The sequence below is a fragment of the Neurospora tetrasperma genome (assembly GCF_000213175.1).
Source record: "Neurospora tetrasperma FGSC 2508 unplaced genomic scaffold NEUTE1scaffold_4, whole genome shotgun sequence".
NCBI classification, from domain to species: Eukaryota; Fungi; Ascomycota; class Sordariomycetes; order Sordariales; family Sordariaceae; genus Neurospora; species Neurospora tetrasperma.
In genome coordinates this window covers 920,710-948,673 of record NW_009799102.1, presented here as the reverse complement: position 1 = coordinate 948,673, position 27,964 = coordinate 920,710, and the positions used below count along the sequence as shown (strand labels likewise).

At 52.8% G+C, this 27,964-nt stretch overlaps 10 protein-coding genes across 10 annotated transcripts; 4 read left to right on the top strand and 6 right to left on the bottom strand.

Annotated features, from left to right (window-relative positions):
- Positions 1-1,866: 1,866 nt before the first annotated feature.
- On the bottom strand, positions 1,867-2,203 carry NEUTE1DRAFT_43780 (uncharacterized protein; the record flags this gene model as incomplete). The annotated part of the gene is made up of 2 exons (XM_009853250.1): positions 1,867-1,993; positions 2,166-2,203. 2 exons carry the CDS (start codon positions 2,201-2,203, stop codon positions 1,867-1,869), a joined length of 165 nt encoding a protein of 54 aa, XP_009851552.1.
- Positions 2,204-3,899: 1,696 nt separating this feature from the next.
- NEUTE1DRAFT_83406 (uncharacterized protein) lies at positions 3,900-4,940 on the bottom strand (the record flags this gene model as incomplete). Its single annotated transcript, XM_009853608.1, has 1 exon — positions 3,900-4,940. One exon carries the CDS (start codon positions 4,938-4,940, stop codon positions 3,900-3,902), a length of 1,041 nt encoding a protein of 346 aa, XP_009851910.1.
- A 336-nt stretch (positions 4,941-5,276) lies between these two features.
- NEUTE1DRAFT_83404 (uncharacterized protein) lies at positions 5,277-6,392 on the top strand (the record flags this gene model as incomplete). Its single annotated transcript, XM_009853607.1, has 3 exons — positions 5,277-5,508; positions 5,585-5,771; positions 5,858-6,392. 3 exons carry the CDS (start codon positions 5,422-5,424, stop codon positions 6,226-6,228), a joined length of 645 nt encoding a protein of 214 aa, XP_009851909.1.
- A 719-nt stretch (positions 6,393-7,111) lies between these two features.
- On the top strand, positions 7,112-8,479 carry NEUTE1DRAFT_130301 (uncharacterized protein; the record flags this gene model as incomplete). The annotated part of the gene is made up of 2 exons (XM_009853606.1): positions 7,112-7,153; positions 7,249-8,479. 2 exons carry the CDS (start codon positions 7,134-7,136, stop codon positions 8,315-8,317), a joined length of 1,089 nt encoding a protein of 362 aa, XP_009851908.1.
- A 218-nt stretch (positions 8,480-8,697) lies between these two features.
- NEUTE1DRAFT_130300 (uncharacterized protein) lies at positions 8,698-12,744 on the bottom strand (the record flags this gene model as incomplete). Its single annotated transcript, XM_009853605.1, has 8 exons — positions 8,698-9,450; positions 9,526-10,889; positions 11,143-11,429; positions 11,693-11,784; positions 11,889-12,071; positions 12,382-12,415; positions 12,595-12,602; positions 12,632-12,744. The coding sequence occupies 8 exons, from the start codon at positions 12,742-12,744 to the stop codon at positions 8,982-8,984; spliced, it is 2,550 nt and encodes an 849-aa protein (XP_009851907.1).
- A 1,396-nt stretch (positions 12,745-14,140) lies between these two features.
- NEUTE1DRAFT_64719 (uncharacterized protein) lies at positions 14,141-15,468 on the bottom strand (the record flags this gene model as incomplete). The annotated part of the gene is made up of 2 exons (XM_009853604.1): positions 14,141-15,294; positions 15,385-15,468. Coding segments are annotated over 2 exons (1,191 nt in total), but the record flags the coding sequence as incomplete, so codon positions are not given.
- A 1,647-nt stretch (positions 15,469-17,115) lies between these two features.
- On the top strand, positions 17,116-19,761 carry NEUTE1DRAFT_122854 (uncharacterized protein; the record flags this gene model as incomplete). Its single annotated transcript, XM_009853603.1, has 3 exons — positions 17,116-17,341; positions 17,398-19,610; positions 19,668-19,761. The coding sequence occupies 3 exons, from the start codon at positions 17,267-17,269 to the stop codon at positions 19,759-19,761; spliced, it is 2,382 nt and encodes a 793-aa protein (XP_009851905.1).
- Positions 19,762-20,172: 411 nt separating this feature from the next.
- On the bottom strand, positions 20,173-21,629 carry NEUTE1DRAFT_122853 (uncharacterized protein; the record flags this gene model as incomplete). The annotated part of the gene is made up of 2 exons (XM_009853602.1): positions 20,173-20,623; positions 20,729-21,629. The coding sequence occupies 2 exons, from the start codon at positions 21,627-21,629 to the stop codon at positions 20,265-20,267; spliced, it is 1,260 nt and encodes a 419-aa protein (XP_009851904.1).
- Positions 21,630-23,160: 1,531 nt separating this feature from the next.
- On the bottom strand, positions 23,161-25,278 carry NEUTE1DRAFT_117258 (H+-exporting ATPase 57K chain, vacuolar; the record flags this gene model as incomplete). Its single annotated transcript, XM_009853601.1, has 6 exons — positions 23,161-24,461; positions 24,524-24,685; positions 24,741-24,776; positions 24,836-24,855; positions 24,927-25,011; positions 25,068-25,278. The coding sequence occupies 6 exons, from the start codon at positions 25,164-25,166 to the stop codon at positions 23,322-23,324; spliced, it is 1,542 nt and encodes a 513-aa protein (XP_009851903.1).
- Positions 25,279-25,979: 701 nt separating this feature from the next.
- Positions 25,980-27,749, top strand: NEUTE1DRAFT_83383 (uncharacterized protein; the record flags this gene model as incomplete). The annotated part of the gene is made up of 1 exon (XM_009853600.1): positions 25,980-27,749. One exon carries the CDS (start codon positions 25,980-25,982, stop codon positions 27,603-27,605), a length of 1,626 nt encoding a protein of 541 aa, XP_009851902.1.
- Between the last annotated feature and the right edge of the window lie 215 nt (positions 27,750-27,964).

Genomic DNA, 27,964 nt, shown 5'->3' with positions numbered 1-27,964 from the left:
GAGGAGGAGGAGGAGGAGGAAGACGGGAGAGGAGGAAGTGATGGTGGTGGTGGTGGGTGTTTGGGGAGTTGGAGAAAGAGAAAGTCAACTTGAATGGAATGGGGACATTGGATGTGTGATGAACCGTTAAAGGTAAGGCACTGTACCTACCATTGAGCCATCCAGCCCCCGTCCCGCAATGCACTGAACTGATAGTGGACATGCAGCCTTTTCTAGACTTGGCAAGTGGATATCAGGAGGATACGGTGGCCCAAGTGTGACTTAGGTCGTTTATAAAACTGGTCCAAGCTCCCAGCTGAAGCCAAGTGTCGGCCATTTTATATCAACGCCTCTAGTGTACCATACTTATAAAATTCAACAACCACGCCCAGACCTTGAACTTTAACTCCAACCTTTCCAACTTCTTTCCTATCTTCCTTTTTTTACCTCTTCCTTTTTTCATCCCTTTTTCTTTGTCTTTCTCTTTTTCGTCTTTATCTTCTTCTTTTCTTTTTCTTTTTCTTCTTTTCTTTTTAGCCCCGGCCGGAAGAAGGGGGGAGAGGGGAGGGGGGGGGGGGATCCATTTGCATTGTTACCTTACCCCAACTCAAAAATTTAGAGAAGAATCAAGCGGAACCAAGTATAGGGCCATTTATTAGCATTGCCCTATCGCTATCACCCTACCTCAAAGGAGCTAAGGTCCATTTGCACTACTACCTAAAGTCTTAGCAGACCTACCGTCCGAAGCAATGAAGCAATGAAGCAATGAAGCAATGAAGCAATGAAGCAATAGAGTCAATGGGAGTCAATGGGAGTCAATGGGAGTCAATGGGAGTTAATGGGAGTTAATGGGAGTTGATGGGAGTTGATAAGAGTCAATAGGAGTCAATGGGAATCAATAGGAGTTAATAAGAGCCAATGGGAATTGACTTCGCGAGATAGCTTACAAACTTAGCCACCCTCTGGGGCGAGCCTAATGCCTGCAGCTGGTTAGACTTCAGGTTTTCAGAACTTTTGGATAAACGACCCAAGTCACACTTGGGCCACCGTAGGAGGAGCCTGGGAGGCCACAACGAAAAGGGAAGCGAGCGAGACATGGCTGCATCCCTCGTGGACGAGGATTCCCGTCCAAGCCAATCGATGGATTGCCAATTCCTTCCACAACCAGTCAAGCGTTTTGGGGTTTCTGGAAAAGAAGATCCTCTTGACTCGGATATAACCCCTTCAGTTGGGAAATTCGAGGGCTTATCGTTACTGACGATGATAATGTTCTTACCTTGCTCCCCTCTGTTTACTTGAAATTCCAGGGACTCGGTCCAAGAAACCGTTGGTTTTGTCTCGAGAAGTGCGGAGAGAGAGAGCCTCTAGTTCTACCCGTACGCTAAAACAACCCAGAGATACAAGATAGCCCCAATTGCGATGGACATACTTGCTCGGTAGCAATAGCCCGGAGGGACAACTGGACGTCACGCTAGTTCGGGGGTTGTGGTAGCCTCTTTGTTGTACCGCCCGAACTCTCGAGCCGGTGTAATACTAGTACAGAACGAAGGGGTGTAGTGTAGGTAGGTAGTGACAGCGAACCTCAAGTAATCCGCAATGAAGCAACGTAACAAAATGCCAAGGAATGATTCTTGAAAGTATGTAAGCGGGAATAAAAATGAAAACGACAGTCGACACTCACTCACATCAACAACATCAACATCATCCAAGATTCTTTCTTGGCCTCGAACATGGCGAGGGTCATTCATTGCCGACGAGCGGGTCCGCGGCTCCATCTTCATAAGAAGATCGCTTCTTTAGATAGGACCCTGCTCCCTGATCGTGCGCGCAGCCTCTGTCTCTCTGGAGAAGCTCCCCCCAGTCCCGAGATGCGGTTGGCCAGACTTATCACAACAGATGAACAAGCTCCGGGTGGAGATGGCACAAGGCCATTTCGGCTCCATCTTCTGGTCTGTGCGTCTGCACCCAATCTGCGGCGTACCTCCACTCTGGATGGAACGCCTCACTCGGCTCCCTGTCAGATCAGTTAACGCAAGAAAATGGGTTTCCATTTTCATGACTTGGGCCACCTGGAACCCTGAATTGAACTGTTTTGGTGTCTGGCTGGCCGCTGGAGTCTGGAAAGCCCAGTCTGGACACCAACATTCGCCCCTCCGGGAACTTCGGCGACGATTTATAAACGGTACTCTTGTGAACAACACCAACGACGACCGAAGACGACCATGTTGTTGATAATGACAACGGTAACCTGGATGATCATGCTTGCCAGATCTCGTATCTTGCAATCGTCTTGTCAATGTTTCCAAATTTGGTATGTCTTTTCCCTTGTCTTGAATCATGTATAATTTCTCCTTTTCCTCCCTTTGTCTTTCTTGCGCCTCATCTTCTTCGTCTCTGCCGTTGCGGCTGCTGTTGGCGTAGCATGCGCTGGCCGCTTCGGGTCTAAGGCTGCGGGGTGTCAATTTGGGGACGACAGGGGCTGGAAGCCAGTGCCTGCAACACGGGAGCAAGGGGGGCAAGAGGGCCGGTTGGGACTGGACCGGGGAGAGAGCAGGGGAATGGAAGGCCCACAATGTACAGTATAGCGACAACGCACAACAACAACAGCGACAACAACGCCGAGCCGACGGGTGCCAAGTTGCGAAATTAGGCTTGAAAGCGCAGACGTTCTCGATTTGCTCCCACTGCCACTGGTCCCTTTAAATCCGGGGATCAGGAAACCAAGACGGACTTTCGGACGAGTTAAGCCATCCGTGACCTTGACGGACCGGACGCTTGTGCCGAAGCCGAACGAAACCTCGCCTCAAGCCGTACACTACATTTCTACAACCACAAAACAAAGATGTCGTGTTGTCCCATCCCCAAGGTTTCTTAAGCTTCGGTAGGTATGATTTTTCTCCCTGGACTCTGAAGCAAATAATGTTGTCACAAAGAGAGCAGTCCCTCTCTTTGAATCTGAAACTTTACAGATGAACATTGCTTGCGCTTGGTCGAGCTTCGCTGCAACCGGAAGTTCACTGGAGACTGGATGCTGAGAGCCTGAAACCACACCTGTAACTATATGTGGTTACACACAATGGCTCATGACAACGACCCGCAACAATGACGAGTCTCGAAATCATACCACAACAATGGGGGAGGAACCCGAGTTTCTGCGTTCTGATACATGCGGGTCAATCACCCTCAAGGCCGGTTGGTTGGTTGTTTGGGTGGTTGGTCGGTTGGTGATATAGCTGACAATGCGAATCGTATCATGTATTGTGCTACCGATTGCGTTGGGGGGCGTGGGGGTGTTTTCCCCGGTCTCGACTCTCTGGAGAATATATATCCCCATGTTACTATCACGGTATTGTTCCGAGATAACAGGGCGAGACATTGCTTCGGTTATCGGTTTGCGATACCCTGACTCTCTTCATACGAGCTTTTTTTTTTCTTTCTAAATACGTAGATTAATTTCACATCTGCAGGGCAGACGGCATGGGTTCGGGTTTTTGGGGACAAGCTTTTCGGCTCTGTTTTTCTTTTCTGTCATGACTGTTGACGATGTTATAGGTAGAGTAGTTGGATCATGGCCATAAGGAAGGTGCAGTGGTGGCAGCGCTCGACCGACCTAGGTATTCGGGTCCATACGGCCATAACCTCTCTATTTTTGCCGTCATTGAAGACCGACTGCTTTTGGCGGGATCCACAAGCCATCTTTAAATCGGAGCTGGGCAGTGATAGACATTGGATTACCGTTTAGAGGTTCCTTGTTTTCGATAGTCGTAAGCCATTTCTTTGCTGCTGGATCCTGGATGTGCTGCTAGCCTACAGCACACGGCCGAAAAAACGTGCCAAATGCCGAAGATGTATGTCTTCGAAAAGTCTGTGGCGTTTCGTTTATGTTTCTCTTTGAAACGATGCAAATCTCGAATCTTCGACTAGCTGTCTCTTCTGCGCCGATAAGTCTCGTACCAGTCCAATGCCGACCGCAACACTTGCTCGTCGGGTGAGTGCTGCTCGGCAGATGCTTTTCGCAATAACTCTTGCCCTAACGTGATGAATTGTGCCTGCGCATTCTCGTCTACGATTCCGGACGCTGCCAGGGTTCGAAGAAACACCCATACAGACTCATTGGTGAGACGGAGAGACCTGCTCATGTCGAGAACTTCGCTAAATGTCGACGATATGATCCTAGCATCTCCACAGCAGCGGTCCAGCAGGTGGAAGAGGAACGACCAGCCAGATATGTCAGTGTGGTTCCTAAAGCACCACTTCTTGACAGCGTCCAGGAGGCCTTTCAGGCAGTCATCGTAGTTGTCCGCCTGTTGCTCTGCCAGATGGGTGAGGATTCGAGCGTGGCACCAGGCGTAGTAGTTCTGAGGATGTCGTTCTCCGGCCACAAACACGATGTTTGTGACATCCCCAGGGACGTCCACGGACATTCCTAGTGAGGATGCAAAGGTCTCAACTAGCCATCGACGATGGTTCCACAGTGTAGGTGACTTTGTGTGGCGATGAAGTCGACTTGTGAGTAAGCTGTCGAGAAACCTCTTTTCCTTGTCTAATACCATCTGGATTTCGAGTCGTTTATCTCCACCTTGACTCTCTGCCATATGTCTCTGGATAAGTCGTTTCCGCGTATTTGCAGCGGTGAGGAACTCTGGATCCATGAGAAGAATGACTGCTGTTGCGGCAGACAAGTCCTGGTCAGTTTGTGATGTGCCTTGGATGTGATCTTTGAGTATCCTTCTAGCAACAAGAAATGCTTGAACGAGACCAAGCTTCGACACTCCTACCGCAAGTCCATCTTGGAGTACGTGTGCCCCCTCGGGCAGCGGAACCTCTTTGCCAAGGATCTCAATCTCGAGAAGGCCGTCAGATGGCAGCGAGACCAGAACGGAGGAGATGGAATCGTAGGCTGCTTGAGGGTTGCCGGCCTTTAAGGCGGAGGTGGTGGCTTTGTCAAGTGCTCTGGACATGGTAATAGTGAAAGTAAGAAAGGGATCCGGCACAAGCTAATCAATAGCTAGTAATGCTTGTCGAAGGTGGTGCTCTGATGTGTTGTTGACGGTCAAGTCCAAGATGATGGTCACCAACCCTAACCCGTCTACTCATCCCATCAGGGGCAGTTCAGTTTCTTGGCGGCTTCCAGGTCCTTCCCGCATTCCATCCTGTCGCCCCACCATCACAGGAAGAGATAAGCGACCGATAGGCCCTTTGTGCAGGTGTCCTCCAGCTGCAGGGAACAACTGGCACCTTCTGACAGCTCCGTCATAGCTTCGATCATAGGATCCAACAATCTTTTGGGGGAAAGGCGGTGGCATGAGCCAGTGAGCTGCCTCCATCTGTCTTCAACAACTCGAACTAGGTCGCATACTCGACAGCTAGAGCTGGCCGATCGCATCTCTCACCACGATTCCATCAGCAGCGGACCGAAGCCAGCTCACATTCGCCGCCAAGATGCCGTCTCTACTGGTCGTCATCTTTGTCATCGAGCTATTCGTCCAGCTTGTCAACACCATCGGCGCGGCGACGATCAACAATCTTGTACGTGCTTTTGATCTCATGCCCACTATGACTATCAAAGAGCCACGGGAGTAGCTAACTGCGTTGCCCATCACAGTTGTGGCGCATCGCCCTATCTCTCCCGCTTCCCCTTTCGGCCCAGTTCGCTGCCCAGCGCAAGAAGCAGAAGGAGTATCTTGCAATCCGCCGCGAGCTCAACGCCACCAGCAGTCAGGATGAGTTCGCCAAGTGGGCGCGCCTTCGCCGCCAGCATGACAAGCTGCTAGAGGACTTGGAGAAGAGGAGTAGGATACCCCCCCGGACAACGACGTCAAATCTCGAGGAGATAGACAGAACGCTGTGGGCTGACATGTGATGCGAACAACTACAGAGAAAGAACTCGACGCAGCCAAGACCAAGTTCGATCGCACTCTCACGACTGTGCGCGTGGTAGCTACAAGGGGTTTGCAGTGGTTTTTGCCTTTCTGGTACTCGCGCGAGCCCATGTTCTGGCTGCCCTACGGCTGGTTCCCCTACTACGTCGAATGGTTCGCCTCGTTCCCTCGCGCGCCGCTGGGCAGTGTCAGCATCGTGGTGTGGCAGTGGGCGTGCACGGGTGTGATCAAGCTTGTCATTGAGACGGTCATGGCGGTTGTTGGCTTGATTGTCGCTGCCAGACAGAAGCAGCAAGAGAAGCAGAAGGCGAAGCAGGCGGTGCCTGCGGCGGGAGGTGGTGACAGCAAGGCCGAGGAAGCCAAGTGATGATGAGGATGGACTTTGAACATACAGCAATAGAAGCGGTTTATGTCAGCATATGGGAGGAAGATTGTATACACGACTATTAATGTATTATAGCCGCTGACTGGTGAGAAAGCCAGCAAGGCCTGATGATGCGATGGCTTTTACGAAATGGAATGTCTCTCATCAATTTGACGCAAAGTTCTTCATTGCCGGAGCTGGAACACTGCAACACTACGTGAGATGACTCTTGGCAGAGTACTTGGGCTTGATTTAGGCGTACTTTTTGACTTCGACGACCATTGGAGAGATCGGCGAAGCTTCGAAAGCGCCAACGTTTACGAAGTTTATGATGCGCATGCGCATGCTCGCGCGTAAGCCGGTTGACCAGCGCATGACAAATGTTGGTGAGAAGACCTCATCGGTAAAGCCCGAACTAACTGGGCACGATTCTTCGTTACAGTCCCACTCGTCGTGCGTGGTGATCCGACCCGGCGTTGTTGGAAAAGAGGAAGAAGGTGAAGACGAGACAGCCAGCCCAAAAATTTATAGGTTTTTTTTTTTTTTCCTGCCCAGGGAAGGCTTCGCGGTGGGGGACGGATGGGTGGAGCCTGTGGTTTGGATCCACACGCACTGGACCTGCCAAGCCAAATTGCAGCGGATGCACTTCTGCCTGCCGCTACAACCTAAACGGCGGCTAACACATGCCGGCCTGCCTCTTTCAGCCTCGCTCACGACGTCAATGGATGCGCCATCTGGCATCTTTCTTCAAGCATTAATCGTTTGAGTTGAAGCAAGGGATACGCACCTTTGAAGAGTGTAGGTCCCTACTACCTTGGGTTAACATTTTTGTGTCTCTATCCATATTATCTCTTGAATCCGTACCATGATCCAGAATCCATAACATCAATAATTAGACATCCTTCAACATGACGATACCCTGGGGAACGTGAGTGCTTCTCCTCTGTTTACCAGCTACCTTTCCCTCAAGTTGCAGCAACCAGATTAATCTTGAACGAACTTATACTAAGTCTCCCTCTCCAGAATCCGTTCCCTCACAATCTTCTTCGCCCCCGTCCTCCTCCCCAAAGCCTTCGGCCTCTACCGCAACTTCCGCCGCGGCCCCCAATCCGTCTATGGGCCGATCAAGGTCCGGCCCGTTCCCTCCTCCGTCCGCCGCGCTCTGCTCCTCCTCCTCTCCCTCTCGCTCGCCTACGTCGCCCTCGCCCTCCTCCCCATCTACTCCCCCGAGAACATCTTCCGCCTCACGCAATCCCGCCTCCAAATCCCCGTCGACGTGCTCTTCACGCGCCTGGCCTCCATCCGCCCTCCCTCCGCCGCCGACAACGCTTTACGTCACAAATTCGTCAACCTCCAATCACGTCTGCTCTACCTACAATTCGGTCCTGACGTCTTGGCCTCATGCCCCTTTTGTTCCTCCGACGACCCCAAGTCGTATCTCTACTACGCGCTCCCTTCCATCGTTGCCCCGCATCTCTTCAACCTGGGCGTCATCGCCCTCGTCACTTCGTGCATATTCACGGGTCGCGACGGGTTTAAATGGCGATACCTCGCGACCATGGCCTCCCTGGTCATCGGGGGTGCGGACGTGTACATGGTCAGCTCGTATAACCCGCAGACCAACGCGCGCGCGCTGCGATTATACGAAATCGATTTCTTCCACTGGCGACAACGATCGCTGCGCTTTCTTGTTCTTACACTCCTCGACTGCTTGCTTGCTACGCTCATGTATCTAAGTTCGACGAACCGGATGTTCGTCAACTACCCGAGCCCGGCCGAGCGCGTGGAAACCGTGGTGCGCCAGTTGCAGCAGATTAAAGGAAAAGTCAACGCGGTGGGCGTGATGCAGAATACAATCAGTCGGGATGAGGAGTTGAGGGCACGGGGCAATGCGTATTGGCAGCATGAGGTGAGGCTGATGGGGGAAGTCATGGAGGAGAGGGATGTGGTGGAGGGGGTGAGGGATGCGTTGCGGGAGAGGGTGGTGGTTGAGAATGTGGAGAGGGATGCGGAAATTTATGTGAGGGCCATGTTGCCGCCTTTTTCGGCGGCCATGTATGGTGGGGGTGGAGAAAGGTCGAAGGATGATTAGATGAGAGGCTTTTGGTACGAGATGCAGTGCTTTTTTTGTTTTGCGTTTTGGTTGACCATGTTTTATTAGTTGGCATGGCGTTTTGGATATGGTATTCGGTATCTAGAGCGGTTATAGATCTCTATTCAAGGTGCTTTGCCTACGTGGGTATGCTATATGATGGATACTGCGAGTTCTTATCCCAAGAGCTGATGGATGATCTATGTTAGAGCCAGTTACGCTGCATTTGGGCAATGCTAGGCTATTCATAACTAATTGTACCAGTACCCAGAACATGGAGAAGCATGTTGACATCTCTTTGGTTTGACGCTAGTTGTAACTCCTATCCAGTATGACACTACCAGTTTCCGCTACATACCCAATGTAGTTTTGTTTAGCCACCACCTCTTTTCCGTTTCCTCAGTTCGTTGTTCCCTTTCTACACTAAGACGGTCCAACGGCGCTACCCCACTGTCTCTGATGATGAACGCTTTCCAGATTTCTTCTTTCCCATTCATCATATTACATATTTACCGTTACGTATAGATCTTTTACTATCTTTTTTTGTTTCTCCAGGTCAGCCGCACCTTGATCAACCCGAACCAATGGTCATCGAGTCTACCGTGCTGTTTCTCCATCCGCCTTGCTCCTCCTCCTCTCCCACTAGACCCTAAAGCTTAGGTCCCTATGCGTAACCCCCCGTATTCCCCGTATTCCCCGTGCCCGTACTACTCGTACTATCCTTCCTTTTGTTTGGCGGCTGCGCCGACGCCTCCTCCACGCTCCGTTCCAAAAACCCAGCCCACAAATCAGCCAGCGACTCACGACCACCGCCTGTGCTGCCCTCTCTTACCGACCCGGCAGTGGGAGACATGGTGCTGCTGTTGTTGGTGTGGGTAGACATGTCGGAGAAGAAGTCGTGATTCAAGGAGGGGGAGCTGGGCGTCCGGTGGAATGGCGAGGTGGGTAACCGTAAAAGCGAAGAGGCGCTGCCGAGCCCCCCGCCGGAACCACCGGGGCGGGCGAGGCCGGCTTGTTCGCGCTGCTCGTCGGTCCAGTTGAGGAGGCCGGCGATTACTTGGAGGATTTGGAATTTCTTGGGGTCGGAGCGGTCGAGGGAGAGGAATTGGAGCAGGTGGTTGGTTACGATTTGTCTATGAAAGGTGAGTGTGTGGGTTAGTTTGGTGATCGGTAGTTAGGTTGTTGGATAAGGGGCAATCAAAACATACCGGTCGATGGTCTCCTCCGGCTTCATCTTCTTAATGTACTTCAACGCCCTGGTCAAGTGATCATTCAGCACAATCGCCTCATGCCTCAGCTTGCCAATCAAGAGATTCTTTTCCTTGACTTCCTTCTCAAACGGCGCTGTGCGCTCCATCTCCTTCTGGAGTGACTCCCTGGCATCCTGGGCCTCCTTGGCTTTCGCATCCGCCTCCTCGGCGCGCTTCTTCATCGCCGCCAGCTGCTCCTCGCTCGACTCCACCATCTCCCTCAGCTCGCGCTTGCGCGCCTCCTGAATCTCTTGCAACGCGCGCTGTAGCCCGTCAATGGCCTGCGACTGTGTATTCCTCTCCTCCGCGACGCGCTCGTATGCCTCCCGCACGTTGGCCAGTTGCTCCTCCAGGTCCGTCGCCTTGGCCTCCAAGCCCTCGCGCATGCTGCGCTCTTCCATGGCGATCACCTCCCACTCGCCCATGGCGGCGCTCGTCTTTTTGAGTTCTGATCGGATGTGTTCCACCTCGCGCTCGAGGTCCTCCCGCTCCTTGCCCCAGTTCTGCTGGGACAGGTTCGTCCGGCTGCGCAGGCTGTCAATCTCGCGCGCCTGCTCGTCCACCTGCTCGCGCAGCCGGGCGGCCTCCTCCTCCTGGGTTTGCGCCGCCTGCTGCAGCTCCTCGTTGGCTGTCTCAAGCTCCTCCACGCGCGCCCGGTCCCGTTTGAGGCGCTCGCCGAGGGTCTCCTTGATCTTCTCCACGCGGTCGAGCAGGTTCTGGTACTGTGTCTCGGCGTGCTCCTTGGCGGCTTCGGATTCTTCGAGGTCGGACCGAAGCTGGGACACTTCTTCGTCGTGGGTGCTTTGTATGCTCTCGAGTTGCTTGCGCAGCTGCTCGACTTCGGCACGGAGGGCCTCGCGGTCTTGCGACATGGCTTCAAGCTTGGCGCTGGTTTCTGTGCTATTGTTGGTGGTGGTGGTGCTGCTGGTGGTTGCTGGTGTCTCGTCGGCGGCAGTAGAGTTGGTTACTGGAGACCCCTCCGTCGGCGGTGGGGATGTTGTAGTAGACATGGTAGGAGCAGTTGTTGTTGTAGAGGGATTGGGGATGTGACCGTTTGCGCTGTCGGGAGCATGTCCGTTGATCTCGATGGTAGCAGTAGCAGCAGCAGCAGCAGGTGTTGTTGCTGTCGTGTCCTCTGCTGGGCTGGCAGCTGATGCCGACTCGGATTCAGGGTCCGGGTCCGGGGCCGGATTGGAATCCCCGTCTGGCGGTGGCGGTGGGTTTTCAGAATCGGAGTGGTCGGCCACAGTTGCGGGTACCTCTATGTCGGTGTCCTCGTCCTCTGCTGGTGCTTCCACCTGGTCGAGTTTCGGTGATGTGTTCTGTACACCCTTGTAGAGACCCAATCGGGGTCCTTTGTTAGCGTTCAAGCCGGCGAAATACATTATGATTAGAGTAAGGGGATTAGAAAATGTCGTTCAAATAAGAAAATGAAGCGGCTGTAACTAGTATGACAAACAGTCCTTCGACAGAAATAGAGAACTGAACATGACGGAGGCAATTGGAAAGAAACATGGGGTGAGGGAAGAAAGAGCGACGATAGCAAATGTTGGTGGGTCGGGGGTATTCGCATACCAAGGAGGCCGGGGTTTCCTCTACAGGCAGAGCAGTTTCCTCTTCAGTATGCTCTGCTCTTTCAGCCGCTGGCGCTGCTTCTGCCTCTACTTGTGGTGGTGGTGGTGGTGGTGCTGGTGGTTGGTCTGACAGGACTTCGGTATCTGGTGCAGCATCTGGTGTGTTGCTCCCGCCGCCCTCCTTCGGCTTCGCCTTGATATTACTGGTGGCGGCGGCGCCCTTCTTCTTGTGGTTGTTGTTATTCTTCTTCCTCTTGTTGGCGGGCGAGGGCGCGGGTGACGACGAGACTGCCGGCAGATGGCAAGGCGTCAGTCAGTCGAAAACGAGATCAGAAGGGTGTACTTGATTTCCATCCCGAGCCCAAATCGTTTCAGAAAGCTGTCCTGTTAGGTACCATTCCGGTCCTCTGGCCAGCCATGCTAGCTAGTGCTGTGCAGGGTAATTGGTACACTACATTGGGCGGGGGGACCCCATGGGCGCGAGAAGCGAATGGAGATGGCGTGGATGGTTGTAACAGGAGGAGGTCCAGATTCGGGGCAACGTCACGTACCTTGGCCAGCCGATTGGGCGGCCTTGGTGACCGGCGCCGAGGGCGACATGGTCAATTCCACTTGTTCAATTGCGACGACAGGGTGCAGTACACTATTGTCAATCTCCAAGCGGTTGCCAAAAGACCAAAGGTGTGGTTGGCGTTTTGGCTCCCCAGTCCGCGATCCTTTTAGCGTGTATGGTAGAGTGAAATTTACAACATGACAACAATGCTGGCAAAGCCGGGGCTGACGGGGAGGGCGGATTGTCCTCCGTTCGAGTCGTGGTGGGCGTCCGGGTGCCTGTCAGTGTCAGTGTCAGTGTCACTGCCCTGAACTGCCGCTTTGGGACCGACCCGGACTCCAAAATCTGCCCGTTGGTTCTGATGCTTGCCCTTGTCTCTGGAATTTGTTGCAGTGAAGTTTATACATCAACCCTTGTTTAATTGTTAGCGTGGTTCTTGCTCCACGTCCTTTTCTATGGGGGTTAACAGTACCAAGCTAACAATTAAACAAGGGGTGATGTGTACTCCGAATTATTGAGGTACATCTTCCTTGTCCGGCTCTTGTGCCTGGCCACCACTCATGCTTCCACCCTTCCATTCTCGGCGTGTACGTAAGTACTTCACTCACTTGGGGACGCGTGTACTCGTTTCCAAAACTTCCATAAAAAGAGCTTTGACGGGACGTTGAGATCATATGAAACACTCACACAACAAACTCAGCCCCACGGACATCTCTTCTTCCTGTTTCCAATGGAAGTCTATCAGTGGGAACCTTCATCAGCCAGTTTCCTGTCTCGTCTATCTTTGGGGTTTGGAGGTACCTGGCAGCTTGCAGATCGGCATTCCATCTTCTGACTGCCCTGCACCCCGCGCTTGATCAATGTCCACCCATCACCTTCTCCATGTTGGGCCCAGCATACCTAGGTACCTGGTACCGAGCTTACCTAGACTACCTACCCTTTGAAGCTCGGCACCTCGCACAATATAATTGTTGGTTGTTGGATACGAGTGTCTGGCTGTCTTCTGGCGGTTGCATCCGTCTTGTACACCGGAAGTTGTCTTATTGACATCTCGGCTGGTCTGTCCAGTTTGGTTCGGTACGGTAACTCCTCATGTGTGTTCTTGAGTGAGTACCTTGACGGCAGTGGACATAGGAGCCAACATGAATTCTTCATGTTCATCAATTGCGATGAAGCTCCATTTGCTTAATTTCTTTCTGAAACCAGTCGTTATATATGGAAACAAAGCATTGTTTGGATTGACATACAACTATCCCTTCTCTTTGCGGCACTCTGGAACGTCGACTTTACATTCCTGAGTGACGTCTTGTCGTTACAGAGGCGTACGTTCCGGCTGATTGACTGTAACTTACATACACACCAATCGTGCATAGTCGCAGTTAGGAAAGTTACAAGTGTGGACGCACGACCCACATCCAGGTCCAACGCACGAGCCACGCTTTAGAATAAAAGAGAGCCAATCCATCCGCAAATTTTCAGAATCTTCTTTTTCTCTCCTTTTCTTCTTCACATATTTCCCCTTCGCCTGCAGGCAGGTAACGTTTTTCCAGCTTCGGCCGGGAAGATGTTCACCTGTCGGATTTGTCTCTTTTTCTTTCTTGGAAAAAGAACTCAATGACTCTGTTCGCAAGACAGGAAGAAGTAGAACAGATTTTCACAGCGCGCTTTATAATCCTGATCGGCCTTCTTTTTTTTCTCCTAATGGGTCTTGTTCAGGTTCGCTTGGTGCGTACATCAAACCTACAGCTTAAAACTATTTTTTTTTATCACACATTGCACTTCATCCATTGCATACGGAAAGATGTGGTGTTTTGATACACAACATCGAAATTTGTGTCCAACTATGCTGATGGAATCAGACAATGTGACATCCCAAACCCAAACCCAAACACACACACACACACACACAAACATGTAACATATACATTTTAATGAGAAACCCATGCAATGAAAGAAAATGAAAATTTGCTTCTATGGACAACAACAATGAAGAAACAAGTTAAAAAAACAAATGATCCCAAGCCTGGCGTCCCTTTCCTTTTCCCGCACAGTAACTTGTGACTATGTAGATGACCTAACCGGGGGTATTATTCCGAGTTAACCAGCTGGCCGCCCGAAGGTGGGTGGTAAAACAAACATCATGTAGCGCTTTTCCTGAACCTGTCCGTACAATTGCGTGGGCATCCCTTGCTTGATTGACCTCACACATGAATCACCATCCGTAATCTTCTCTTCAAGCCCTTCTTCTGGCCCGTGTGGTTGTCATTGACCGGGTGGCTCGACCCGGCGTGCTCGACCGCGTGGCTCTCGTCGGAGTACTGGCTACCTAAGCCTTGGTCTTCCGGGTAGAGCGAGTAGCCCTAGCAGGCGTGGTGGCTTCCGCCTTGGGCGTGGCAGCCGCCTTCTTGGGGGTGGTGCCAGCGGCTTTCTTGGGAGTAGCAGCAGCCTTCTTGGGAGTGGCCGCGGCCCGCTTCCTTGTCGACTTGGGCTCCTCCTCTTCCTTGGTCTCCTCCTCCTTGGTCTCAGCCTTCTCCTCGATCTTCTCCTCAGCAGCCGCCGGAGCCTCGATAGCTTTGACGGGCTCCTCCTCAGCAGCGGTCAGGAGCGCGGGCTCCTTGGCCTCAGCGGCCTTGAGCTGGGGCGCCTCCCACTCGTAGTCCATCTCGGCGAGCTTGGCAGCTCTGGCCGCCCGCCTCTGCTCCTCCTTGGTGATCTTACCCTGCCACTTGGACTCAGGCAGGGCCTTCTCGAGTTGCTTGCCAGCCATCTTGTTCCAGGGGATAACCTTGAAGCGACGGTTGGCGCCCTTGAAGAGGTCCTTGTGCACCTGTGCGGGAGGGACGACCTTGGCGGTCAAGATGTGGCCGAAGAGGAGGTACTTGTCCATGGTGCGGGCGGCAATGTCGGCAACCTCGGCGTCGGCGAACTCGACGAAAGCGCGGTGACGGCTGGCGCCCGTCTTCTTGTTACGAACAACGCGGAGTCTGGTGATCTCGCCGAACTGGCCAAAGTAGGCGCGAATCTCGTGCTCGTAGAAACCGTGGGGAATGCGACCGAGGTACATGACACCGCGCTTGCCGCTGCCCTTGGTAGCACTGGCGTCCTTGTCGTCCTTGGTCTTCTTCTTGGGAATCTTGCCGACATCCTGGCCCTTCTTGAAAGTACTGATCTGTTTGCTGGCCTCCTCGTTGTCCTCCTCCTTGTCGTCGCCGTCAAGGTTCTCGACAAGAGCCTGGGTCTCGTTGTCGAGCTCCTCCTCTTCCTCCTCGTTGTCGTCCTCCTGCTCTTGCGCCTCGGGCTCGGGTGTTGGCTCCTTGGTCTTCTTCTCCTTCTGTGCCGGCTTCTCCTTCTTCTCCTTCTTGTTCTCCTTTACGGGCTTCTGTGCCGACTTCTTGTCCTCCTTGGGGGTGGTCTTGGATGTCGACTTGTCGGTCTTGGGTGTGGGCTTGGGCGAAGGGGCAGCTACGGTGTCCTTGGTAGCCTTTTGCTTCTTGGCGGCGACGGGGGTGGCATCTTCGGTGGCCTTTCTCTTCTCAGGCTTCTTGCTGTCGGACTTGGGGGTAGAAGCCTTGGACTTTTTGTTGGCGGGCGACTCGGTGGCTATGGTGAATAGGGATTAGCTTCAGTCGCAAGATTTCCATTTGGACAAAGAACTTGTCTTCAGAATGGGACGTTGTTTATAGAACTCACCCTTTGTCTCCCTTCTGCTGCGGGTTACTGGGGCCATTTTGGATGATGATTGCAAGTAAGAACTGTACGGTGTCTGACTTGCTGTTTACTTGGGAAGGGGGACCTTGGGGAATGCAAGCCGCCTGCACTTTTGGTCAAGAAAATTTCTGGACTTAATCGATTCTGCCACTGCACTAGCAGGCGGTGAGTCTGTAATTTCACCCCCACACTTTAGCGCCAACCCACGCGCTGCGCACCGTTAACCCCAACCCCAGATGGCTTTGTTACAGACACTTACAAGTCGCAACGACCTCAACGCTCAGTCCATTCTTACTTTCTCTCGTCTCTGTATAGGCATTAATGCTGTGCTGGGTACTTACAGCTTGCTCCAGTACTATCTTCTCCATGTCAGTTTGTCATCACCCGTTCATCCAATGTTGCAAAAGAGATGAACATTACAACACCACTTAGTTCGATGTTACTTTGTCGCATTCTCATGAACCATCACTGCTTTCAATGTTAACGCCGTGCCATCAATTCAATACCGTATATACGCAGTACCGTACAAACAGAGGGCAGCTGTTGTAAGCAAGTAAGCAAGCAGGTGGTTCCCAAAAAACAGTACACACACGACCACTGGTTTTGGGTGAGCCCGTGTGTAGTCTTTTTTGGGAATCGCCTGGCAAGCAAGCAAAGTACCTAGGTATAGACAAACAAGCAAACGACTTGAAAAGGGAATTGTTCCCGGCAACGTGCAGTTCTGCTCCCGAGAAGATGAATGCCCAAACATGGAAACATCCATTTTCTTCTACATTGGCTCTGAGCATGCCTTCCATATCTCACTACATACGTGGTACACGATAAGCTGGACATGGGCAGCTGCGTCACCAGTTCCCGAAAGGCGACAAGGCAATTGATTGGATTATAACTAATGACCTGGAATGGCCTAGAAATAGCAGCCTTCCCCAGGGCAGCATTGGACTGACTGTTCCCTGAATTCCCCGTCTAGACTTCCGTTCCCAGCCCAGGTTCCCGCTCCATGGATCCCGAGTGCCCCGGTACCTACCAGTGGTGAGTACCTCTAGCGAGTGTAAGCTTCCTGTGGCCTGTGGCTCCAATAATAATCGAGTGGTTGGCAAGTTGAACGTAAAAGTCCAATGGCTGGAAACTGAACCGGGGATCGGCAGGGCATCGTGGGGAATTAGTTGGATACTGCACTATCAGCGCTAACCATCGCCGCCGCCGGCTTCTTTGCATCGACGAGACCTGCATTGCCTCTCTCTTGCTTGTTTCAACTTCTAAATGCCCTTTTGTCTCAGGCATTCTTCCCTCCCTTCCATACCTACCCCTCGAACCTCAGCTCCGATCTTTCTTGGCTCCTGTCAGGTCTTGACATTCCCGGCGCTCCTTCGAACGACAAACAAACACCACTGACTGTCCATCGCGACTCTTGGAGAGGATTGTCCAACTTCAGCTGAGAGACTCCGTCATCGGGTGATTCATCATAACCAACCGACTTCGTCATCCTGTCATCTCAACCATCGCTTTCGTCCAATCACCCATTCAAGTGCGCTGCCACTTATCCTCACTCGATACGGTTCACGTCGTAGCCATATAGTCCCTATACGCCATTGATACCGGACTAACACTTTGCGTTTTCATGAGGCGTCTCATGCGCGGCTCAGCCTCACTCAACATTTTGAGACTCTCCAGACCTGACCAGTAACTACTACTACTACACCCCTGTGGACTCAGCCTGCTTGATCTGCGCCTTATCCGAATGTGCCATGTTTGCCTTGAGCCTTCAACTTGGATTTGCCCTTGAAGAATCGCGAAACCAGACATAACAACTTCTGCCGGCGACACAGGCGCAAGTGGCACTTGAAGGGGGAGGAGCGAAGCGATGGCCGAGTCAAAGAGGAAGAGTCTCTGGAATCTGATTCGTGCAAAGAGCACGGCAATCAGGAACTTCAAAGATGTCAGTCAACAATCACTCACCTCGAGATATGACTACAGACCTAACACCTTGTACAGGTAACAAAGGAAGCAGGTCATAGGAGGACAGCAAGTGATGGCGACGCAGTTATACCCCGAAGGAGATCGGATCTGCCTACAGAGTTCACAAGCGATCGTCGCCGACCTAGGCGGCCCGGCGCGAATGGCAAGGGGAAAGGCCGTGACTACGAGATCCATCGTCATGATCCAGGTCCGCTTACCGACTGGCCGCCATCAGGCATGTCAAGTGAGGAAGAGCTGTCTTTGGCCCAGGCAATGCAGCTAATATCCAGGGGTGCTCCGGCTTTCAGAGGTCATAGGCGGCCTATACCGCACGCTCCCGATCATTGCTACACTCTTTACGCTACCGTTGCAGGGAATCATGGCGATGACACCGACGCCGCCAACTTGCACGACGCCATGACCCAGCTCATGACTCTACGGAAAGAGGGGTCCGGTTACGCAAACTACCCATGGGAGACTTTTGAGCAGCCAAGCTATGCCTTTTGCTTTGGAAAACGTGCAGGAACCATTACACTCAACCATTGGGTATCGTTAGCCAGCGTTATTCCGCCTTCAATACCACTTCGGGATTCCGGCGTAGCACCACGAGAGATTACGCTGGACCGCATCTTTGAGAGGCTTCAGGAGTTGGAAAGGGGGTTGGAGGACGATGATGAGGATCTCATGTACAAGAACCTGTACCGACGACTTCTCCGAGACCCCGACAAGTACCTGAGCCCCCACAAGACGTTGGACAAGCAAATAACCGATCTTATCATGGTTTTATCCCGACCAGACTGGATCGACTTTACCTTGCCCAAGAACCAGGTCGCCACCAAGTTTATCTACGACAACTCACTTGCGAATGCTCCGACCTACCACAAGTTCTTCCACCAGCTTCTTCTTAGTGTCGAGCTTGACCTACGCATCAACTCCGGTTTACACCTTGCGGAAGCAAAAGAAAAGCTTGTTGCCCAGATTCCACCGAGCATACAATGGAACCTTGCTCTTGCTCGTCGCTGGCGCGAAAACATCCGCGTAGACCGCATTGGAGAGCAACCGGACCAGATTCGTCTTCGGTTTAAGCTACAGAAGCGCCAAGTCCGCATGCTCAAGCGATTTATCCAGATGATGAAGTGGCCCAATCTTTCCGAGACCATCGCCTGCCTCAAACAGCACGAAGCCCAGGGTACCCTCACCGGCCACATATCCTCGCACGCCATGGCCTTCTTCAGCGGCCTCATCCTCCCCGGCACTACCTTCCCCTTCCTAATCATGAACTCCCTCGTGGATATCGACCCCGACCGAGCCACCGACGACCTCGCCCTCCTCACCCACATTCACCCGCACTGTGGCTTCCAATACCGCGGCAGCTACACCTACTGGACCGCCGCCTCCATCGTCGGCAAGGTCCTCGCCCCTACGTGCCTTTCCATCGGCGGCTGGGTCGGCCCCGCGCGTCCAACGGTGCACCTCGATCGCGCACAAATAGCGCGCATCCGGCAGCGCAAACCGCCCGCCCGCTCTCAAACCGTTACCCCGGAGGACGTCAAGACCATGAACGATCGCTCCGATCCGCTCGGCCCTCCCGCAGAGGTCTTCCCCGTCAAGGAATACGAGCTCGTAGCGCCCAAGATGGACGAGGACGAAGATTACGACTATGACGGTTACCTGACCGACCTCGTCCGCATCGAAATGCTCCACCTCCGCCCGTCCAACGCCAACGACAGCAAGCACTCCATCACCAGCGGCGCCACCAGCAGCGACAATGGCCCGAAGTGGTTTGACGCCAGCATCCACTTTGCCATTGATGGGAACTCGTGGCCTCTGAGACTGACTTTCGACGTGAACTTTGTGCACGCCTGGCCGTGCAGCGACGGGCCGCATCCGTTGTTCTTTGACTACGTGTACGAGTCCGTGAGAGCGGACAAACTAGTGCATGTGCGCGACTGGAACGGGGTGTACGGAGGCATCAACTCGAGTCTGGACGGCAGCGGTATGATACATGGTGGGCCCAAGTCGTTTGGGTTGGGGAGTAACGGGTTGGGAGGAGGAAGTAAGAAGGGGAGCAATATCATGAGCGCTGGTGGCCGCACGACGACGGCGACGGACCACACTGGGCAGGATCAGGATAATGAGCGGGTGCTGGTGGTGGAGGCGTTTGGGGTGCCGGATAACGAGGTCTTGGCGAGGGCGTGGTGCGCGCATTGGGGGTTGAGTGCTGTGGTTGCTGATATTTCGAAGACTTGGTGAGTTTCTTCCAATTCTGGTGTGGAGAAATGGAGGTTGTACTGACGTGATAATAGCATGGCTTGTGCTATCCGCGAGGCGTATGCGGCTGCTTTGACTGTTGTCATCCTGGTTGATGATGAGCAGAAAGTGGAAAACAAGGATGAGTGATGAGAGAGAGGTGGATATATATAATAAAGATATATATACTTATGCCTGGGAGATGGAAACCTATGAGCACTTGAGGGAGAAACGGAATTTCGAGGGGCAGCAGCAGGGAGGCTCACTCAGACGGGTTGACTCAAAAGCTGCTATAGGTGGTGAGTGAAAGATGAGATGGGATGGGATAGGATGCATCGGGACATAAAAGAGAGGCAGATATGGTTGGTGAGAATGGGACAGGCATGCCGGCTGGCTTGACTGGGTATAATTATTATTTGGCATACTATTTTTCCTTAATGAAGGCTGAGAAGAGTCTACGATACCATTTCCGTCCTCACCGCGTTCGGTTTAATACTACTACACCACTTTCCACCATTGACCATCGTTTCACACTTCATAGTATCCATGAGCAGCCAGCCGGTCTTTAACTGGATCATATTCACATATCATTACTAAACTAACTATAATCTCCTTCCAATGTCTCTTCATCTCCCTGTCCTGTTTTGACTCTCTCACTTATTAACCCCAAAAACGTACCTAGCCTGCAAAACATACGGATCACCCCCAGGAGCAAAGACCTGCTTCTTCGTCCGTCCCCACTCAGGGTGATTAATACCATCAATCCAATCCTGCACTTCCAGCACCACACATCCATACTTGGGGATGGTCCTTCTTTCGTCCGTGCCCTGAGTCCATTTCAGGGGGACGTCGCCTTTTTGCTGGTTGCACGAGTACATTTGAAACGCGTCCTGGTCCGAGTAGACTTCGAGCTTGATGCCACTGTGAGGGGAGGACAGACGGGCGACCATTTGGGAGGGCTGGCGCCAGTCGTCGAAGGGCGGGGAGCGGAGGGAGTGAATGTAGCAGTTATCTGTTTTTTTGGTTTTCATGTGTCAGTTCAGTTCAGTTCAGTTCAGTTCAGTCACGGATAAAAAAACAGAACCAAGAAAAGAAAAAGGAACGAGGAAAAACTCACCATAACCCGTACAACCAGTCCCACAATTCCCCTCCAACCCTTCTTCTTTCTCCCCCTTTTCTCCTTTCTCCGTCAAAGCCTCCCTAATCTTCTTCGGTCGACTCCAAAAATCATTCACACCCCCCCTCTCATTCCCGAGAATCTCCCCCGTGGGAACCAAGATCCCATCCACACCCACCCGCATCCCCGCAAACGGCATCCACAACTCATGATCCAGCGCATCCTCGCGCTCGAACCCGTCCAAGTTCCAGTACGTATGACTGCTCAACATGATGGGCGTTTTTTTCGTAGTCGCCATCGCCACCATGTTGATATCCCATGCATTTCCCGAAACGGTGTACGTGATGTAACTGACTACTTCCCCTGGGAACCCTTCCTTCCCGTCTGGATCGACTAGCCTAAACGTGATTGATGAACCGGGGGTGTAGGCGACGACGGAAAAGTTGCGGTAGTCCCACCCGTCTGGACCGCCGTGGAGGGTGTCGACTCCTTTGGGATGATCGGGCGTGGGGTTTTCGTTGGGGGTGACGTGGTATGTTATTCCTTCTTGTTCGCCTTCAGAATCAGAATCGGAATCGGGAAAAAGAGTAAAAGAGCTATTTTTGATTCGGTTCGCATAACGACCGGGCACGGAACCAAAGTGCGGGTGGGCGGCGTCTAGGGTGTAGGCTGTTGCGTTGTCGTAGCCGGCGACTATGTCTAGAGGCTTGCCGTGTTTGTCGGCGAGGATCAGGTTGGTGATGGAGGCGCCGTAGGGGATGAAGGCTAGGGAGAGGTGGGTGGTGTTGAGCCAGTATTTACCGTTGGCGTCGGGGGAGGGGATGGGTTTTGATGAGGTTGTTGTTGGTGTTGCTGCGGCGAGGGAGAGGGCCCCCGGTAGGAGTAGAGCGTGGAGACGCATTTCGGTGAGAGTCCCGGTGATGGTGGTGATGTCTGTTGGAGGGTGAGATTCGAGAGACTGGACCTGTAGCACCCGTGAAGGAGAAAATAAAACGAGGGGACCCGACGAGAGAGAAAGGAAACACAGAGTGAGGGGAAGGCCGAGGGAAAAAAAATAGATATAAAAAAGGGAGGAAGGAAATTAATATCAACAAAAACTCAAGGTCCTACCACCCACCCATTGGCAGCTGAGACAGGACCACGTCGGTCAATGCGGTCCCCCCGTTGGTGCGGATCAACATTAGATTGAACATCGAGGAGACGAGCAAGCAAGGTACGTGTGAGGAAGGTTGGTGACCGCCTCGAGGAGACGTTGGATGTCACCCAAGCCCCCCATGAATCTGGGGTAAACTACCACCTTTGAGGTAGCGTACTTAGCTACCAAGCGATCCGATCTCCAGTTCCTACACAATAAAACTCCTGGATGATATTCATCCCGACCCTCTCTGCTCTCCACCTGCACCACACACACCTGCGTTTGTTGGGGTACAGATCACACACACTCTCCGAGACAAAAAGGAATGTGATCTGCACCCGGCAACAAGACTGACTTACCTATGTAGCAGGCAGGATACTACACTACATACTGTAGGTAAATGCCCCATGCTCCTCCGCACGTAAAAACGCCCACGAGATGCCAGCCTTTTTGTGTGACAAAACTCAACTCACCACCATGCAGTCAGTAGTCGCATGCCGGTATTCGCATCTCGGTTCGTAGCAACGGTTAATATGCAGGCTGTACCGTGATTGGTGGATCTCGGCGCCTCTTTGCATCTTCTGTGATATATTCTCCGCCAGGCAAGGTCAGTTTGGGGAGCACGTCGACCCACCTTCCCTTCTCGCCGCTACCTTCAAGACACATTGGTGTTATATACATATCGGGTCGTTGGTGTGTTGGTCTCTAACCCAACCTCCCGGATTCAGGCGGGTGGGCTTGGTGTTGCCATACGTATATCTCCAAGCCAAGATAGGTGCCTATCATGGAAGACTCTCGGCAAGGAGCAGATCATCGGCCTTGTCTCGTTGAGATTTTGGTGTTGTTGCTTGTTCGTGTCATGTCTTGGCTGTTTACCAAGAATTGACTTGAAATTAACTCTGCTTCTCTCAATGTCACACTTTTGACTGACAGTAACCGCGAGAGGAACAGTGAAGCCAACCTAAACCTCGATGTTGATGTTGTTTACTTTCTCCAAACATCCCGGGGTAAAATCACGGATATGACGTCGTGCAGAAGCGAACCATCAGATGATGGAGTCCGTCTCCAATCCCCATTGGCGCGGCTGTGGCGTCCTGGAGAACCATGCGGGGTCGCCAGCCGTCTCTTCCCCACCGAATAAGCTCTAGCTTCAGCCATGCCAAGACTTCCCGATCCAGCTCTCCTTGTTCCGCTCATTGTTGCAGTGAATGGTCTCGTTACAGGCAGTCTGGAGTGTGTGTAGTGCTATACCACATGGATGTGATCCTGTCAAGGGGTTCAGCATCTAAGGGACAAATGAAGCGTGATACTGTTCAATTCCAATCTACAATATCGCAGCAAAAGCGCAACTCCCATGTCTTTGAGATACACACGAAACACAACTCAACAAATCATCATCATCAACCAACCAACCCTCGCCGGGCACCACGCCGACATTTCTCATAGCCAACATGCTGTTTATGCGTCAATCAGGTTCTCCTCCTCGGGCGCCGCCGTGTCCCTGGTATCCTTGGTCGTAGGCTTGTCCTTGCCCTTGCCCTTGCGGTCAGCCGCAGACCTCGAGTAGAACTCGTCGATGATCTTCTTGGGGATACGGTTGAGCATGTCCTTGCGGTAGATCCGGAGCAAGCTCCACGCAAGATCCAGAGACTCGAAGATGGTGCGAGACTCGTAAGGACCCTGGGCAATGAACGAGCGCTCAAACTTGTCCAAGAACTCGAGAGAAAGCTTGTCCTCGTTCGACAGGGCCTCCTCACCAACCACAGCCTTCATGGCCGCGGCATCACGACCAATGGCGTACTTGGCGTACAGCTGGTTCGACACATCACCGTGATCCTTGCGGGTCATGCCCTCACCAATGGCCGACTTCATCAGACGCGAGAGAGAGGGCAGCACGTTGATGGGAGGGTAGATACCACGGTTGTGGAGACCTCGGTCGACGAAAATCTGACCCTCGGTAATGTAGCCCGTCAAATCGGGAATGGGATGGGTAATATCGTCGTTAGGCATTGTGAGAATGGGAATTTGCGTGATGGAGCCGTTGCGGCCAGCCACACGACCGGCACGCTCGTAAATGGTCGACAAATCTGTGTACATGTAACCCGGGAAACCACGACGACCGGGTACTTCTTCGCGAGCAGCCGAGACCTCACGAAGAGCATCGCAGTATGACGAGAGATCGGTAAGAATGACCAGGACGTGCTTCTCGAGCTGGTAGGCGTAGTACTCGGCCGTCGTGAGGGCGAGACGGGGGGTGATGATACGCTCGATGGTCGGGTCGTTGGCAAGGTTGAGGAAGAGGGTGGTGCGGCCCAAACTACCGTTCTCCTCGAAATCGCGCGTGAAGAAACGGGCGGTTTCCAAGTTGACACCCATGGCACCAAAGACAATCGAAAAGTTCTCTTCGTGACCATCGTGCACACCCTTATTCGTAATACCTTGGCGCTGGACGAGACCGGCCTGTCGGCAAATCTGGGCAGCAATTTCATTGTGAGGCAGACCGGCGGCCGAGAAGATGGGAATCTTTTGACCACGAGCGATGGAGTTCATGGTGTCGATGGCAGAGATACCCGTCGAGATCATTTCTTGAGGGTATTCCTATGTCTTGTCAGCACAATGTCCCCGGCCTTCGCAATTCAGCAACCAAGGAAGGTACTTACTCTGGCGTAGGGGTTAATAGGACTGCCGTTGATGTCGAGATATTCCTCGGCCAACACCTTGGGACCCTTGTCGATCGCCCTGCCGGAACCATCAAAGATACGGCCCAACATGTCCTCTGATACACCAAGCTTCAAGCTTTCGCCGGTGAACTCGACTTTGGTCTGTTGTTCCTCGTCAGTTTCTTGTTCGCTAGTCCCATGTGGATATCTGCCTCACCTTCTTCACATCGATGCCGGAAGTACCCTCGAAGACCTGTTCATGATATCAGCGCATTGTTCGCGTGTCTGCCAACTTGTGTCGCGGTTATCTACCTGGACGACGGCGCGGTTTCCTGTAGAGCATCATGGCTGTCAGCTGTTGATCAGAGAGAAGCACAAGAGATATGGCGAGAGGGAAACACACCTCGCGCCTCCAAAACCTGACCGGAGCGTTGCGTTCCATCGGGGAGGGTCAATGTGACGATTTCGTTGTATCTAGGGAATTTGACCTGCGGCAGTTGTTAGACACGCCCATTGCGGTGGAGAGAAGTGGCGGTTGACCAACATTGTCGAGGATGACGAGAGGGCCGTTGACACCACCAACGGTGTTGTAGCGGATTCTGGGCGTCACGTTGTATGACGACGGTACCCGGGGGTCGGCCATTGTGGAAGAGTGCGGACGTCGGTAGTCAAGACCTCGAGGCCAGCTCAGGATAAAGATCGGATTCTATGCTGAATGCAATGGAGGAGACGAAATGAGGTTGGCGGATGGAGATGGGAGCCAAGGTAGCGTAGGTAACATGTATGTTGGTGTCTCGAAGTTGCAACGCAACCAAGCTCCGAGTCCCCGTCCTCGGCCTGGCCTGGACTGGACTGGACTGGACTGATAGGCTGATGAGGCCGCTGGCTGACAAGTGACAACGCGAAGCGCCCATTCCAGGCCAAGTTCCTGCCCTCCAACTGCGCTGCGGTGCCCTGTAGTGTATAGCGGGCAGGTCCTGGCAGGCAGCGGGCCGGGCACTCCCAAGGTACCCGACAGTGACAGCCAGGGCAGCCCCGCATCCGTCATCCGCAGGGACAGTGCTTCCACTTTCAGGTGGGCAGTCAGTTCCTTACAAAGGGTTTGCCTGGCTGTCCAAACACTCACTCCAGCTCCCCCGCTCGAAACATTCGTTCGTTGCACCGCCACACCTTCCACAAAACCTCCAACCTCCCTTCCCGCCCAACTGCGATCGTCCAGTCGTCTCAAGCTGAGGCTGAACTGCATCCAGCAAACTAAGAGTTCCACACTGCACTCATTCAGTTCAGTTTGCGCCATGAACTGAACTTGCCTTGACCACGCAAGCACTTGCCGCGTCGCCGCCAAAACACGACTCTTTTGCCGAAACTTTCAAAACACCATCATCGCATGCGCCGGCCGCAAAATAACATAAACGCGTGATCACACACCGAGCCAAGCGCGGCAAACCCCAGCAACATGTCGGCCATCTACAACCTCGAGCCGCAACCGACGGCATCTGCGATTATTCACACAACACAGGGCGAGATTGCCGTCGAGTTATTCGCGAAGCAAACACCATTGACATGCCGAAACTTCCTGCAGCTTGCACTCGACGGTTACTACGACAACACCATCTTCCACCGCCTGATCCCTGGTTTTATCGTTCAAGGTGGTGATCCCAGCGGCACCGGTCATGGAGGAGAGTCGATCTACGATAATGGCGCGCTCAGCGGTGACCTCGACCCATGGCCGATGGACCAGAGAAGGGGAAAGAATGCGGGACCTCATGGCGTCAATTTCAAGGACGAGTTCCACTCGCGTCTCAAGTTCAACCGCAGAGGTCTCTTGGGTATGGCGAACGAAGGGGCACCAAACACCAACAGCAGTCAGTTCTTCTTTACGCTCGGCAAGGCGGACGAGCTGACGGGGAAAAACACCATGTTCGGTCGAGTGGCCGGCGACACGATTTACAACTTGGCAAAGATCGGAGAGGCCGAGGTGGAAGAGGGCGGTGAGCGGCCCCTATATCCCATCCAGATCACGCGTATCGAGATCCTCATCAACCCCTTCGATGACATGCAGAAGAGGGAGAAGAAACCCAGACCACAACAAATTTCTAGGCCCACTCCCGCCGAGAAGAAGCAAAAGAAGAGGAAAGGCGGCAAGCAGCTACTCAGCTTTGGAGACGAGGTCGGTGATGAGGATGGAGAAGAGCTTCCTCTTCCCAAGAAACCCAAGTTTGATACCAGGATCGTGGCGGATCTTGACCAAGACGATTCAAGCAAGCAAAGCGCCTCGAAAAAGTCATTTGCCAAAAAGGACGCCAAACCAGTGGCAAAGGATGTACCAAAACGGGAAGAAAAGCCAGAGCCAAAACCAGTAAAAGAAAGCAGGAGGAGTCTAAGCCCACTGCCGGTTGCTCAGAAGAAAGAGCAGCTGCCCAAGAAGCACTACAGCGAGCATTCGAGCCCAGAACCTGAAAAACCCAAGAAGAAGTCCCTCCTTGAAAAGACGAATGAAGAGATTGCGGCACTCAAAGCGTCAATGAAAAGGACGATCCATTCAGAGCCAGTAAAGCAGGAGAAGAAGAAGTCGGCTCTGGAGCAACTGATCCCGGATACAGCCATCCGCGGGAGAAAGCGCCGGCCAGGTGCAAGTAACAATCCCACCCGGGAAGAGCAAGAAGCTTTGGACCTGCTCAAGTCTTTCAAGGCCAAGATTGAGACGGCTCCACCAGAGAAGAATGCGGCCCAGCCTGCGGTGAATCCAGATGTAGAGAATGGCGAACAAGACGGTCAAGCAGACGAGGAAAAAGTGTGCGATCTTCACTTCATTGCTAACTGTCAAAGCTGCAAGGCCTGGGACAAGGTGGAGGACAATGAGGATAGCGGTGATGAAGGTTGGATGTCTCACAAGTTGAGTTTTGCTGCTGACAAGCTCGGGAAAGACCTCAGTTACCGGAAGAAGGCGGAGGAAGAGTTGGTGGTTATTGATCCTCTGGCGAAAGCTAGGACGCTCAAAGAGGAGAAAAAGGCCACCCGAGATGCTAAGACGGGAGGCTCTTCAAGAGCTTGGGACCGGGGAAGACGGGACCGATACTGATTTAGCGGATAAGTTGCCTCCGTCCTTGGTCTCTTTGTTGGTTCTGTCATATTCCATATTGCTACCTGTAGCTCAAGAACGGTGTGATGAAAGTGTGCGTATGTACGTCTAGTTTGTAGAATAGCCAACCCAAATGATACCCTCAACGTTTCTCAAAGACTCTGACCACTCGCACTTGACGGCATTCATTCCGAAGGTGTCAAACCTTTCCCATGAAAAGATAAGCTTATGTACCCCGTACCCACCAATTGCCACGGTTCAAGAGCCATTGGGTGACGTTTCTGAGGCTTGGAGCTAGTGCATTTCTGTTGGCTGCCGAAATGCACTAACAAACACTAACAGTTACATGGCCCGATATA